General features: G+C 41.1%; 1 protein-coding gene across 6 annotated transcripts in view; it reads left to right on the plus strand.

Annotated features, from left to right (window-relative positions):
• PAPLN (papilin, proteoglycan like sulfated glycoprotein) overlaps positions 1-14,561 on the plus strand; it is a 43,533-nt gene that overhangs the window by 12,396 nt on the left and 16,576 nt on the right. For 5 of the 6 annotated variants that reach the window (XM_072339026.1, XM_072339027.1, XM_072339028.1 and 2 more), the window contains exons 3-13: positions 4,431-4,546; positions 5,811-5,871; positions 6,170-6,272; positions 7,113-7,243; positions 7,574-7,697; positions 8,362-8,442; positions 8,877-9,049; positions 9,632-9,755; positions 10,650-10,776; positions 11,454-11,519; positions 13,515-13,722. In XM_072339026.1, the coding sequence (XP_072195127.1) occupies positions 4,431-4,546; positions 5,811-5,871; positions 6,170-6,272; positions 7,113-7,243; positions 7,574-7,697; positions 8,362-8,442; positions 8,877-9,049; positions 9,632-9,755; positions 10,650-10,776; positions 11,454-11,519; positions 13,515-13,722 (1,314 nt within the window). The remainder of the gene's footprint in view (positions 1-4,430; positions 4,547-5,810; positions 5,872-6,169; positions 6,273-7,112; positions 7,244-7,573; positions 7,698-8,361; positions 8,443-8,876; positions 9,050-9,631; positions 9,756-10,649; positions 10,777-11,453; positions 11,520-13,514; positions 13,723-14,561) is intronic. The other variant, XM_072339031.1, reaches the window with a different exon arrangement.

Here is a 14,561-nt window from a genome sequence, read left to right on the forward strand (position 1 = left end):
AACCCCCAAGGAGGTACTCAATGCCTGGGGATGGCCATGAGACAGGTCTGGCTTTAAAGTCCAGCCTTGCTCTGCTGCCCCTGGGAGATCCTGCCACTGCACCCCAGCTCCCATGGAGCAGCCAGTCCTCCTGGCACCTTGACAACTCTTTTTTTTTTTTCTTCTCTTTTTTTTTTTTTTGTCTACCTCATTAATCTTTCTTTAAGAAATTAACTTTTTCTAGGCAATTATTACTCAGACTTAGTAAAGCTACATTTTTCCACAGTCTTCTATTAGCCCAATCTTTGGTAATGAAACCATTATTGAATAAATGGCTGTGGTGATAGCTTTCTTCTGTTTTCACCTTTATTTCACAGATGTTTCAACAGTGAGGCTATAATTCAAGGTGTGTTAAGATAAACCTTATTTCAGAAAATATAGACCCCAGGAAGCTGTTTTTTATCAAGCAACAGTAATGTAGTGTTATTTACTTGAGAAATACTGTGAAAGATTAAAGAGAGACACTCTGATTTTTGCTGTAGTTTTACACCAGAGAAATGCTGTATAAAATGACATTTACATCTGGGGATTCAACTTCGCGTTACTCAAGTTATCATTGGAAGTTGTATCTAAATTCAGCAGGTAACAAATGTTCAGAGTTGTGAACAATTGTTCATACTTCCTATGTAACAAATTTCCAATGTAAACTTACAGCATCAGTTTCCCACCAGTCTCGATGTTGGCAATGAGATGTTTCTGGGTCTAAATGGAATCTCTTAACTGCATGATGTAGTTTCCAAAGTCAAAATAACAACTTTTCAGCAACCAGAAAGATCTTTCATTTGCAGCTCAGTGGAACAAAGATACGTGACCTGCTGAGCTAAAATTGAGCAGTAGTCTTGTCCAAAACTGATCATGATTGTTGGAGCTGTATAATGTGTTATTTTATGGCTGCTTGCCTATTTGGAAAGGCAGCATAAAGAGTCATGGAATAATTAAGGTTGAGTAGGCCATCAAAGATGCCCAATGAGTAGGGAAACACTAGATGGAAGATTTTGACCAGAATTTAGTTTGTTTGAACCTGTGATTGCAAATCTTCACTGTTCTCTTTGGACTTTGTAGTAAATGCATGTTTGCTTTCATAGCTTATTACTAATATTGGAGTTGTGTCAAGACATTAGGAAAATACTTATGTTGACTCATAATCCATATTAAGTTATATGAACTTTGTAGATCATTGCATCCCTATAGTGCACATCTGGGATGCACTCTCTCTGCCTGCTCATAGTTCCCTATCCATCTCATCTAACTGATTGAAAAGTGTTTCAAGGGCCCTCTTTAAGTTGTTCCCACATACCAACAGCACTTTCAGGCTTTCTGAGTCAAGTATCATTCATAGCTGCTTTTCCAGAACGTTTCATATGTAAAAATATATATTATATGATATGTATTATACTATCTAGTGCCATTTTCCAGAGTTATCAGACACATGCAGTAAGATACATACTAAAATTCTCTTTAAAGACAAAGACTGCAGCTGTAGCGATTCAGAGGCATAGGTCTTCTATTTGTTCTATTAAGAAATTCATGAAAGCAATGCACTGTCCATAAAAATGTCCTTCTAAACTTTTGGACCACTACAGCTTGCTTACCCGTGAACATGTGGTTCCAGCATCGTGTTTTCTTCATCACTGTTGCCTGAAGATAAACATTTCCATTGTTTTAACAGGCAATAAAATGAGATAGAAAAGCTAGGCATTAACTGTCTGTCCTCACTGGAGTTTTCGGAAGTCAGATGGTTGTATATTTTCTCTGGCTTCTCCTGAAACATTAAAATATATACTTACTGCAGATAGAGGATTTACATTCTTGTATGCATGCTAAACTTAAGCGGGGGAGGGGGGAATGTAACCAATTGAATTAATAGCAATGATTAAATTTTAAGGCCTTTAGCTCCAGAGTCCAGTGGGGCCTGGGATTTAGTCATTCTGGCTGACAATAGATAAAAGCATTCTGGAGTCAGAGCACAGCATAAAGAGGCTTTTGGGTACAGAAATTAGCTGATAGCATCTTAAAACATCTTGTTATCAGATTATATAATAATAGATTCCTTATTTACTATGTTATTTATATTTGTGCATGCATGCATGCAGTCACTGACATATGAGGAAGTTGGGTTCGTATTAAAATATTTCTATATTTTATATAGAATATAAAAAATATATTTTCTATATTCTATCACCATACAGCTTTGGAAGGATATATATATATTCTATATTCTATTACCATACAGCTTTGGAAGGATTCTTCTGTCTGACACTCCTTTTGGGGTGTACATAAATGGAGTGATACTGAGAAAATGATTGTTCCTGCACTCCACAGATGTATAAGCCTTCTAACAAAGAATCCCTGCAGATTTTGCTCTCTGTAGAAGGAATAGAGAATGCTACTTCTGTATGAGGCATATTGGAATATTTATCATGTTGGTGTGTGTGTCAGGGAAGGGTTTTCTGTCCTAATTGCCTTCCAGTAATCTGACTTTCAAATGCTCCCCCTTTGGATTTTTATCTACATGTTTTCTTCACCCTTATGTTGACTGAAAGATTCCTTGTTTCCAGGGTGAGCTAATACTGCTCCTAAATCAGTCAGCTGATATAGAGGAATAAGACTGCAGAGAATTAGATTGGTAAAGTGTTTCATTCTTTTGGGAGTAAGGGGGCAGAATTAGGTGCCTGAAAGAAGCACTTGGGGAAATAAGTCACTTTTCTGAATGCTAAACTCTATTGATGGGATTACTCCCGGAAAGGCAAATGAGAATGCCAAAGACAAACACTGAGCTGAATATTTGGAACAGAACAATGGTAGCTAGGTTTGGTAAGGGGTCAGAGAGACATTGATTTGGCAGACAGAAAATATGTGGAAGTGGCTGTAACCTGGGTAGTGCCATTGACTGAGCAGAGAGAAGGCAAACAGAGTTAGTCTGAACTAGAAAACTTGTCCTGAAGGATTTTGCTTGCAGAGGTGTTAGAAAGAAATGCACAAAAACTTACATGAAGAAAATCAAATAGCACAGGCCAAGAAAAATGTGCTTCGCATTAAAACAGTAGAGGCAAGGAGAAAATAGAATGACTGTGGAGAATGATAGGTGTGGGTTATGGTCGTAGCAATAGCATAAATATGGTAAGATATCTCTGAATATGTTGCTCTGTCTGTAGCAGGGAATTACTTCGTAAAAGTAGCCAAGAGGAAGAAAAACAAGACTATAACTCAAGAACTTGCCATCAGGCAGGGAGTATGTGCATAAAATTACAAAAAGTGTTTACATGACAAGGTAGGATTAACTCATGCATCTTGCCCAAGTTGAATTCATTGGATAATTTATTAGGATAGCTCCTATTTCTAGCAGAGATTTGTATGTCTTAGGAGAAAATGATTAACTGAAGTGAAAAATACATTCAAGAAGTGTGGAGCCTACAGGCTCTGGAAAGCAACCCTCTGTGGGTGCAAGGTATGAATTGAGTGGGGTAATATCCCTGCAATAGTGAATTTCTCCATCTCTAGCATGTTCCTCCACTCCAGTAGAAAACTCTTACAACTAAGTCAGCTGGCTGATCATCAGGGAGTAATTTACATGAGAATGCAGGAGGGATAACAGGAAGGGATGGTAACAGAACACAAGCAGGGAGATGTGCAGGGTGAGGCTGTGAGGTGAAGTAATCTAGTAACAAAAGTGGCTCTGTGAGTCTAGAGGATAGGCTGGGAGCCAGACCCAGAGGTTATGTAGATTTGGAACACAATGTGGGTGTGTGGGTGAAGAGAATTGGACTGTCTCTCTCTCTCTCTCTCTTTTTTTTTTTTTTTTTAACCTTTTGTTTTCTATAATGCATTGTAATTACACACCAAAATAACAGCCTTAATCTGAATTAGCCAAGTTGGTGTTGGCCTGCTTGAACCAGCAACTAGTGAAACTGCACTACAACTGCAAATAGATAATGACATCGTGAAGTGGTGCCTGCTTGCAGTACTCAGCTCTCACAAGGAGCTGCTTCTCATTGTGCAAGAGCAGCCTGGACCTACTGAAGTTTACCAGTCTCACTGCATGCTATTTGAACAGAGTTAAGGCGTTGTGTTTATCTGGTCTAGAGTGACAGTGCTCACAGCTCCTAAATTAACTGTTTGTTTCTACTGCCTTGCTGAGAGGGAGTTGTTATCTTTCAAATGATTGTTTCAAAGTACTGGGATTATGAAGTTGGAGCTGCTGCGTGTCTACTACTGCTAGTTACTAGAAGTTTGGATTCTCTGATTTATTTTTCTCTGCTACATTTCATACAAGGCAGCAACACAGTCTATTTTGCAAGAGAACAGATAGGTATTCTGTTTCATTTTCATTGAGTATGTTTGTTGTTTTCCTTATGTCTGTTTGATATGTTTGTGTTTTGTGTTATTTACAGGGCCAGAGGATGAAGCGGCAGGCTGGTGTTTGGGGAAGCTGGGGTGAATGGGGCAAGTGCAGTCGGAGCTGTGGTGGCGGAGTCAGTGTTCGGCAACGGCGCTGCTACTTCCAAAGGTGAGGTCTAACCTATTTTTCTTTCTTTAAATGTATTCTTCTGCTACCAAGCTCCTGCATGTATGTTTAGTATCCATTCAGAACCAAAATGTCATGATTCCATAGGAAAAAGTCATCTAAGTTCACTTTGACACAGTCCTTAGCTTTAGTCTCATCACTGCTCTTTTCAAGAAGACTATCTTTAACATGTCTTTGCTTTGACTCCTATGCTTGAATACAGTGATCTCTCTTTGAGATCTGAGGCTGTACAATGAGGTGACTGGCATGGCAGCACCTATTCAATCAGGTCTAGTGTGGGAGACCTGGGGGATTTGGAGCATTTGCTTGCTTCTTAGGAGACAGTGACTATGCCAAGATTTTCTCAGGCTTATGATTTTGATTTCTAGGAAGATAAATTGCCTCAGTGTGTGGTACAGGAGTGGAGGAGGCTCAAGCAATGGTAATGCAGTGACATCTCTAGTTAGATTAGTGATGACAATGACTAGAAGTATACTTGGGAATTATGACCCTGAGAGGACCTGTTGCATGAAAAGCAAGAAAAGGAGAGAAAAAAAAGAACAAACCTTCAGCTTCAATGTGGAGGGGAAAGAAACCACCTCACCATGATTAAAGAAAGATCATCTTTGAAGTCTGCCTGTCGTGGTATACACTCATGTCTTGATGCCTGCTTAGAATTCCTGGGGACTTGTCTCTCCATTTTAGAAGTGCTGAGATGTTAGATTTTTGTTGACTTTTCAGATAAATATACTCCGTGGCTGTTATTCTCCATAATTCTCAGCTGAAAACATTTGACTGGAACCAGTGTTGCACACTCTTCATGGGCATCTTTAGCTCTCCCTAGGAATGGGCTTAGAGTGCATATAAATAGCACATTAAGTGATGTGCTTACCTATTCTGAATTAGTCACTGCTGTCTTTCTCGGAATATGCATCTAGGTCTGGTAAGGATACGTCAACTATGTGCTAGTGGACAAAGGACAAAAAGCTCTGCTTCCATTACTTAGCTCTTCAGCATTATGTTTTCACTATCCTGTAATTGTTCTTATTTTATGTTTCATTTATGACAGATCACAGTCTGTAGCAGAAAATAGCACTGTAAAATGCAAACTTCCCTTAGTAAGAAAAAGTGCTTTTTCATTATTTTGCTGCTTCAGTAGACTGTGTAAATATTATATGCTCTTTGTGAAGGTTATTTGGGATATCTTCCATGAGATGATTTTTTTTCCTGTGTTCAGACAGCTTAATGTTTTTTTTCGATCTTCCAGGACAGAAAGTGCTTCCAGTTGCATTGGACCAACTCGAAACTATCGCTCATGCAATATTCAGGTAGAGTACAGTGTTTGTACTCTGTTGGGTTTGGTTTTTGTTTTTTTTTTTTTGCTTTTCTGTTGCTTCTTTTCCTGAGACAAATCATTCATGTTCAGAAGTAACATGCTATTGTTAGATTCTTTCTCTGGCATTACTGATGAATCCTGTTCATCAGTGGTACCTCTTAAAAAGAATATTGATCCCAGACAAGAATTTATCCTAAGATTTTATGTGTGAGTCAGGAGGAATGGTTTTTAGCTGCACATTCCCCTCCTTTTCCTGATGGCCTGGTGAAAATGTTTTCTCCTCCAAACAGAGCTGCCCAGAAGGCTCCAGAGATTTCCGGGCAGAGCAGTGTGCAGAGTTTGATGGGACAGAATTTCAAGGAAAGAAATACAAGTGGCTTCCATATTATGGAGGTAATAATAAGTCTTGCAAAGTAGAGTTACTCTTCGTCTCTGACTATCAACAGTATGTTTTAAAGTTATATGTTTGGAGTGACATCATTAAAAATAATGTTATAGACTGTATTCTTACAGTAGATATTTCCGTAACTGTAGTAGCAAGAGGGTTTGGGGCATGGAAATAATCTTTTTGTTAGTAGCAAAGCATTGCTGACATGAAGATGCTGAATATATGTGCAAAGAGACACCTACCACAGCAGCAGTACATTATTGTCTCTTGTAACAGCTGTTCTTTCAGGAACATTGCTGAAGAAAACTGGAACTGGCTGTAGCTAGATCATAAAGTATTAAAGAAGCTGCAGCTCTGCTGTATAAGTCCTTTAGAAAACATGAGATATTTGCAATTGGCCCACACTTTCTTGAGAAACTGCTTCAGAAGACAGGTTTAGGAATGAGAGTCCCTCACTCTGATCTTTGCTGTCATTCCCAGTGGCTTGATGTCTGTTAAAATAACAGCTTTCTTGTGTTCTGTACCAACACTTGTTATCTTTCCAAAAAGCTTTGTACTCACTGCATGGGGCGTAAGAAGAGTTCTACTAAGGATCAACCAAATATCCCCATGGGCCAACATGACCTCTCTAATATCCACCAATCAGGGTTCCTGTGGAAAAGGATGCATACAGTGAGGCTTTCCCAGGAAGTTTGTGACCCAGAAATTTGCTCGATGTCTGCCACTTAATATCAGTTCACTCCTCTTTCTGCTTCTGTGATCTAAAACCAGGACTCTGATGCATTAGCAAGCTATTAGCCATGTTACACACTATTTGTTGTTTTGTTTTTTTTCTCTCCTACCAGCACCCAATAAGTGTGAGTTAAACTGTATTCCAAAGGGAGAAAACTTCTACTACAGACACAAGGAAACTGTGATAGATGGGACTACTTGTGAACCTGGCAAGCGAGATATCTGTGTAGAAGGAGTTTGTCAAGTGAGTCATCCTGTTGCTTCCTTTCTCTGCCATTGCATCTATTAGTCTTCCAGGTTGTTCCCTTGTAATCAAACATCTAAAAAATGGATTCATTCAGTTTCTGAGATGCTGAGGAGGATATCAACAGCATTTATCTCCCTGTCTCTGGAAGTGAAAGGGAAGAGGTCAGTTCTGTCCTCTTGACAACAGCTTTCCTACCTTCTGATTTATATTTATACCACACTCCCTAGATTCAGGTTTTGTCATAAGAACAGTCCATCATTTAGCCATTTTGTCTTTCTTTTTCTTTGTCATTATGGTTTATTCATATTATTCATTGTGCCCTGACAGGCTGTTGGCTGTGATAACATACTAGAATCTACTAAGAAGGAGGACAAGTGCCTGCAGTGTGGAGGAGATAATAGCACCTGCTATGATGTGAAGGGCACTTTTGATGTGCCCAACCTCCCCAGAGGTACAGATGATCTGTATAGTTCAGGCAGGTGGAAAGGGGAAGGTTAAAACTAATGTGGCACTTCAGCATCAGAAAATGTATTGACTGTTTTACCCAGAGAATCATTTCCTCAGTCTCCAAAGAGTCAAATGTACTTTAAATGCTGCTGGTGTCTCTCCCTGTTCAGTCTCTAACAGGTGCTGTAATTGTGCAATGTGAATATAGCTCTATACCATTTTCATAAGACTATCCCCATATGCAATGTCTTGTAAGCCCTACTAGAATTTCTGCAAGGCTATAAATGGAACTGAATCTCCTGCATTTGGCCAGTTTTGAGTCATTTCAAGGCAATTGTGCTGTGATCAAGTCTTAGTCAAGACCCAATTTACCAGTTACTGAAATCCTAGATTTTAAAATCTAAAAAAAAAATAAAAATGACTTTGCATGTGCTTAATTTTCTGAGGTGTGTGGTTGCAACTGTATGCGCATGGACTGACATCTGGGGAGTTTTTGGTGAAGCTATTCAGAGAACAGATAAAATGACAACTGAAATGCTTAGTGCCACCATCATAAAGCTAATCCAGTTGTTCAGATACCAATGAAATTAGAAGAAAAATTTATGCACAGATGTGACTATGTACTATCAACAGATAGATACTGGATAATCCCCTTCATTTTTCTTCAGGGTACAATCAAATTTTCATCATCCCTGTGGGAGCCACCAGCATCCAAATCAAGGAGGTTATGCCCAGCAGGAACTTTATGGGTAAGACTGATAGGAGCATGTGTGTTTCAGTCAGTTCCAGCCACTGCATTAAATTTTGGTTTTCAGGTACACTAGGATTTGGGAGGTTTGCCTTGATAGCTTGATCTGCCAGAGGGAAAAACTCTTTGAAAGTCAGGATCTGAATACTGAGTATCTTTGAAGTATTAGTGATGCTCAACTTTGGGCTTCAGATTTACCTCATTTTCACTGAAAACGGTGAAGTCAGGACAGGGATAAGCTTGAGGAATTTGGCTATGCAGCATATAAGTGTTTTCTCTGCAAAGAGATGATGCTCAAATGATGACACTACAAACTCTGTGGGTTGCCAGTACCTTGAAAGTCTAGAACAAACGCTGTCTTGCAGTAGCTAGAACCAGGTTTCATGCCATAAATGTTAATGTATTGCCTTTTCTCTGGCATGTGCGTTTATCCAGCTGTCAAGAATGTGCAAGGGGATTATTATCTGAATGGGCATTGGACAATTGACTTCAGCCGAACACTACACATAGCTAGCACAGTTATGCACTATGATCGTGGCTCAGAAGGTGATCTGGCCCCAGAGCTCCTCCATGCCAGGGGTCCCACTACAGAGCCCTTAGTCATTGAGGTAAGTGGTCATGCTTGCTCCCATCAATACTGTCTTGTTTTGCATAGCAGTCCTCATTTTGTGCAGTGGGAGTGCATTGGTGGAGACCAGATGGGAAGTACTCTTGAAGGATAGCTGGACCTCCAGGAATCTTGCTAAGCTGTAGGCCCTTAATCTAGACCACAGTGTTTTTCTTGCAGAAAACACAGTGTTACGCTGTGGTTCTGAGGCCCAAAAAGGAGCAGAGCGAGGCCTGATGTATTCCTTTGAGCTCTAACTTTGAGATGAGTCCTCACAGAATGGGTTTGGCCAGGAACAGGCTTGAGGGTACTGCATATTATAGTGTACTGTAGACCACGTCAATGTATTACTGTAATAGACCAGGTAGATTTTCTACCTATGAGAGAGATGGATGCACCCTTTTCTGAACAATGATACTCCCTACATAATCAGAGAAAGCAAGGAGAAAATACAGCTTAGAGAAAAAGACCTCTTTGAACTGGAGGGACCAAGTGAGCTCCAAGTTTCAGGCACAGTGGGGAAATGCTGTGAAGGGAAGAAGCGCTGCTGCTATTTTCATGACTTTATCCTATGCTCTCATAGCTCATCAGTCAGGAGCCAAACCCAGGAATACAGTATGAATACTACCTGCCTACGCACAGACAGACCTCAGGTTACAGCTGGAGCTACAGTTCCTGGAGCGAGTGCAGCTCTGAGTGTGGAGGAGGTAAGGGGGCAAGACCTGGTCTCTGGCAACATGGTTCAAGGTTTATATCCACACCATGAAGACACAGTGTGCTGCCTCTGCAGCTGCTTCTTAGCAGTCTCCTGCTGGAAGACAACACAAATATCTGCTGGTAGCAATTAAGGTTTTCTCAAGGGAGAGTCGCATATAGAATCACAAGAGGACTGTGCTCCTTGCATTGTCCTGTCTAATCTTACACATCTATAAGGTGGAATGATACAAAGATGGTAACAGATATTCAAAAGGTTATTTATAAGGAAAGACTCACCGATATGGATGCCTTTGCTGAGAAACGCTGAAGTAGTCTCCAAGAGATGCTGCCTTAGTGGTGGTCAGTCCTTAAATGAGGTCTAGAGGAGGTGGAGTCAAGCTCCACCCCTTCTGGGAGCACAGCTAAATTACTCTCACCTGTGCTCCCACAGCTGACCCGACACTTGCCTCAGCTGATTAATCAGAGGTTCAGGCTGTGATTACCAATTTCCCATACACATGTCTTAGTCCTCAGAATTGTTACTTGGATCTTGGATTGTAGGGATGCATTTTATTTTGTTCTACCTCAGTTCTTAATGTCCTCTACATGCCTTTTCAAACACTTAAAACCACTTTCAAGGCTGACCTGTTCTACAAAACTGGATTGTATGGATTGTATACCTCTACTATTGCCTGTAAGATTCCATTTCTCTGAACAGGGAGACTGTCAGATTCCAGGGGGTGTCATCACAGAGCTGTACCTGATTCTGCCAGGTTGATGAGTTGCAGGTGTGGATTCAGTACCACTTTAGAATCTTGTCTTAGCAACATCAGTGCATTTCAAATACCAGTGCATTGTCCTGGGTACCCTACGCTGATCAGTATACTTTCTTGTTTCACCTTCAGGCTTCCAATCCCGTTTGGTGTTTTGTACCATAGACAATGAAATTTATCCAGACTATATGTGCAGGAACAAACCACAACCAGACAACAACCGGACATGTGGCCATCAGACTTGTCCCCAAACAAAACGGTAAGAATTCCTTTCCGCTTTTGAGCTCTGTCTTCCTCCTGAGGTGCTTTCAGAGCCAGGAAAACAGTGCACTATGCTTTCCAAGAAAATCTTTCACTTCCTAGGGAAAGCCCAAGACAAAGTTGGGGTTGATAACTACATGACAAGTGTTTTTATGTGCACAAGGAATGGACTTGATATGTCCTATGTTTATTTCATAGATCAATTACATTTTCTTTCTAGCATAATTGTGGAAGATAGTCTTCTAGCCCATACAGACAGAAGAGAGTCTGTGGTTTTTGTTCTTTTCAACTGGAGCCTGCCAAAAAAGAAGAGTAGATCTGAGCTGGTCTAATTTTGTCATTTCTTCATTCTCAGAGTCCTTGTTCTTTGAAATTGATGAATTGTGGAATCTTCCCCTTTTCTGTTTTTTTCAGACCCATTTAATCAACTATTTCCCCCTTGTCCCTTGATTACACAGCCTTGCAACTTGCTTAAATTGTCTCTTATAAGCATCCAGAACTGTAACCAGAGCCTTAACTGCACATCTTACTGTGTTTCTGATTGGTATAGTGGAGACCTTTGAGAGTACTCTTGTGGGCCAGGGAGTACCTGGAAAACTGGGAACATTTCTGAATTTGTGGTAACCCATAGCTATTTGCTTTAAGTTGTTTAAAATCTTTGTTCTGTGTGTAAAGGACTTCTTACATCTCTCCGCCACGAGCCTGGAGCCACGGTGGAGCACGGAACTCTGAGATTAAGAGGTAACAATGAGGAGACAACAGGAAGGCAGCTGCTATCTTCTGCTCTCCGTCTAGTTGCCCACTGGAGTCTGTGGGGCCTTGGGGTCTTTCCTTTGACACTGATGGTAGCAGTGCTTTGCTTTTGATTCTTGCCAATGAAAATGATGGTGGAGGGTGCTGGCTGGCAGCTTTGCTTAGGTGGTTTTGAGTGCTGCTGCAGTAACTTGACTGGTATGGAGTTGAGGAGGAGACAGTTTCTTCATAGCTTTTTTGGCTTGGTAGTTGTTACTTAAGACTAGAGTGGTGGAGGCATGTTTTGTAAGATTTCTGTTTGGTTAATCAAGATAAGAAACAGGAAAAGAGAATGTGATGGACTAGGTCTATTGAATCATTGACCAGGACTCCAGAGTGCCAGAGCAAAAACCTCAAAGTTCCTCAAAAGCTCTTCTTTCTTCGTCCTGGTTCTGTATCAGGTAGAAAATTACATACTGAGTGCAAGGTTGTCACAGATACAACACTTAGAATGTCCACTGAGAAGTAAAGTATAATAAAATCAAAACAACTGTTCCCAGCAGACTGCTAATAGCACGGGACTTGCCTCTTAGTGGTCCCATTGTTATGATTAATCTTTCCATACAAAGGACATGAAACAAGTGTCAGAGATGTCTTGACTGCAGTTGAAGGAATCTGTAGTTGAGTCCATCCAGTTGATACAACCTTTCTAAAACTTCATGCTTTCTTCACAGGAGGCAAAATACTCCTGTTTTTATACCCTCTGGAACTTTTGTAAAAGCTCCATCAATTAATTTGTTTTGAGCACGGCAGCCGCACTGCTCTAAGTGGTTCCAGTTTGCTGTAATTGTTCACTTTCCAAAGGGAATATCTTACTTAGTGGTAAACTGTATTCTGTTTTAGGCTACCTGCTTCTTTAATAGCAGAAAGAAGTATTGTAAGGAAATGAACATGTCTTCTCTTGGCTGAGTCTGCTGTGGAGTTTCTGATAGGGTATGAATGTGAATTGGCTGGCTGAAACTCAGTAATGAGGGCAGTCCAGGGGAAGCAACTGGGAAGGTAGGGGAGAAAATTACTTCCTGGCTGGGGCTTATATGTCTGAAAGAGGGAGGTAGTAGATCACCATGATGCACCACCCCTCCCCCATCACCAGTGCTTTTCAACTGCTCCCACCCCATGCTGGAGTCTGAAATCCCTGAAGTCAGGCCATGCAAACTGTCCTCCCAGCTGCATGGGCAACACCGAGACACAGGAACGGATGAGGGAAGGATTCTACCATGATTCTACCATCCACTGCAACTGTGTTCTGCATGTTTTCCCTTCTGCTAGCAAGGACATAAATTTCTGTGACAGCTTCATCAACTAAATGCAAAATCAGTTTGAAGGATTTTTTTTTTTTTACTTTTGTGTGCTTCTGTTAGATAATCCAGCCAATGAGAGGAATAAACCATCTTTCTATTGGTATGGCAGTTAAAACTTCGTAAGTGCTTCTAGGAAAGTTGGGCATAGTTTGCAGGCAGGTTGAGATTTCAGTTTGGTGACATCTTCTGCTTTGGATGGTGACTGGAACATGATGGATTGTTAAGTTTATGTGAGCTACTTTTGGCTGATCTGGACATTTTTCTCTTCTTTGTTTATTTTTTGTTTGTTGTTTTGTTTTTGTTTTTTGTTTTAATTCCTCTCTAGTTTTCATTCCAGGCATAATATTTTAGCAGGTGTTAGGAAACCAAAAGCCATGGAAATAAATCTTCCCCTCAGGGAGAGTTCTGCATCTCCAGAGTAACAAGTGTTTTGTAGCTGGGGATTTGCCTCTGGAGTAGGACTCATGCTTTGCATTGCCAATCAAACTAGGCAGCGCTTGGTGAAATAGGAACTTGGCTCTGATTCTGTTCTGCAAAGAGATGTTTTCCTTGTCTGACTGCAACACAGACATGACACTGACCTCTGTGCCTCTGGTCAATTCAGTTGGGCCATTATTTGTTTGCTTGATTCTGTGACCTGCAGGTGGAAAACAGGGGAGTGGGGACCCTGCTCAGCTACCTGTGGTGGAGGCACCCAGACTCGCTCTGTTTACTGTGTAGCATTTGATGGTCAGAATTCCCAAGGTGTTGTGGACAACGCTGAGTGTATGGCCTTTGCACAGCAGCCTCACAGCAGTCAGCCCTGCAACAGGAGACAGTGTGCAACCTGGAGCACGGGGCCCTGGTCAGAGGTGAGTTTGTGTGAGAAGCAACTGCCACATGGCATCCACTGAAGGAGGGTCTGCCAAAGCTTAAGGGTGAAAAGCCAGGCACCTTCTCGGACTGTATAAGGTGTGTGTTTCCATGGCAAGGTGCAGATGTATAATAATACTTGTCCCTGCAGTCCTCTATAGAAGTTCTCCAAATAGCATCTATGCCTTTTGATAAATGTATTCCTGTTCCTTTCACCACATGCTCTCTCCCCTGTATTTTCATCAGATCTACCAGACCTTGCCACTGTCAGTTTCTGAGCCAGGCCTGGTGGAGGTTGGGGGGGCAGGCTAAGAGCTGCTGTCCTGCAGCTAATCTTGTGCAAAACAGGAGCTCATGGCTCCCACTTCTGCTGCTTATTTTCATGTGTATTGCTGCCCTAGCACTACTAGCCCCTCAATGGCAGTGCTAAATCACAACAATCGGTAAGCAAGATGCTATTGAACTGCTGGTGACCTGCTGCTGTGTATCAGTGTAAGGCTTCTCTGGACAGCTGCAGTGTGCATTTATCCTCCAAACTACATGTACTCAGCACTGCCAGCCAGGCATTTAGAAGGCATCTTATGTTTGAAAGTCATAGGAAGTAAAGGTAGCGCATATCATTGAACTGCATCTACTCAGTCCCTAAAGCAAGAGTGAATTTTCTTCTTTGGAAAGAAGCGTGTTGTATGCTTGCGAAATTTGGTTTACAGTCTTGTGATATTTGTCTGAGTGATGCAGCAGTATCATGAATTGCAAATTTGAGGCATGATAAGCAGGACTGTAAGGGTTTTTTTGTTGTTGTTTTTGCACTCTCACGAGATGTGGAGTGTGAATACTG

The sequence above is a fragment of the Excalfactoria chinensis genome, chromosome 5 (genome assembly GCF_039878825.1).
Source record: "Excalfactoria chinensis isolate bCotChi1 chromosome 5, bCotChi1.hap2, whole genome shotgun sequence".
NCBI classification, from domain to species: domain Eukaryota; kingdom Metazoa; phylum Chordata; class Aves; order Galliformes; family Phasianidae; genus Excalfactoria; species Excalfactoria chinensis.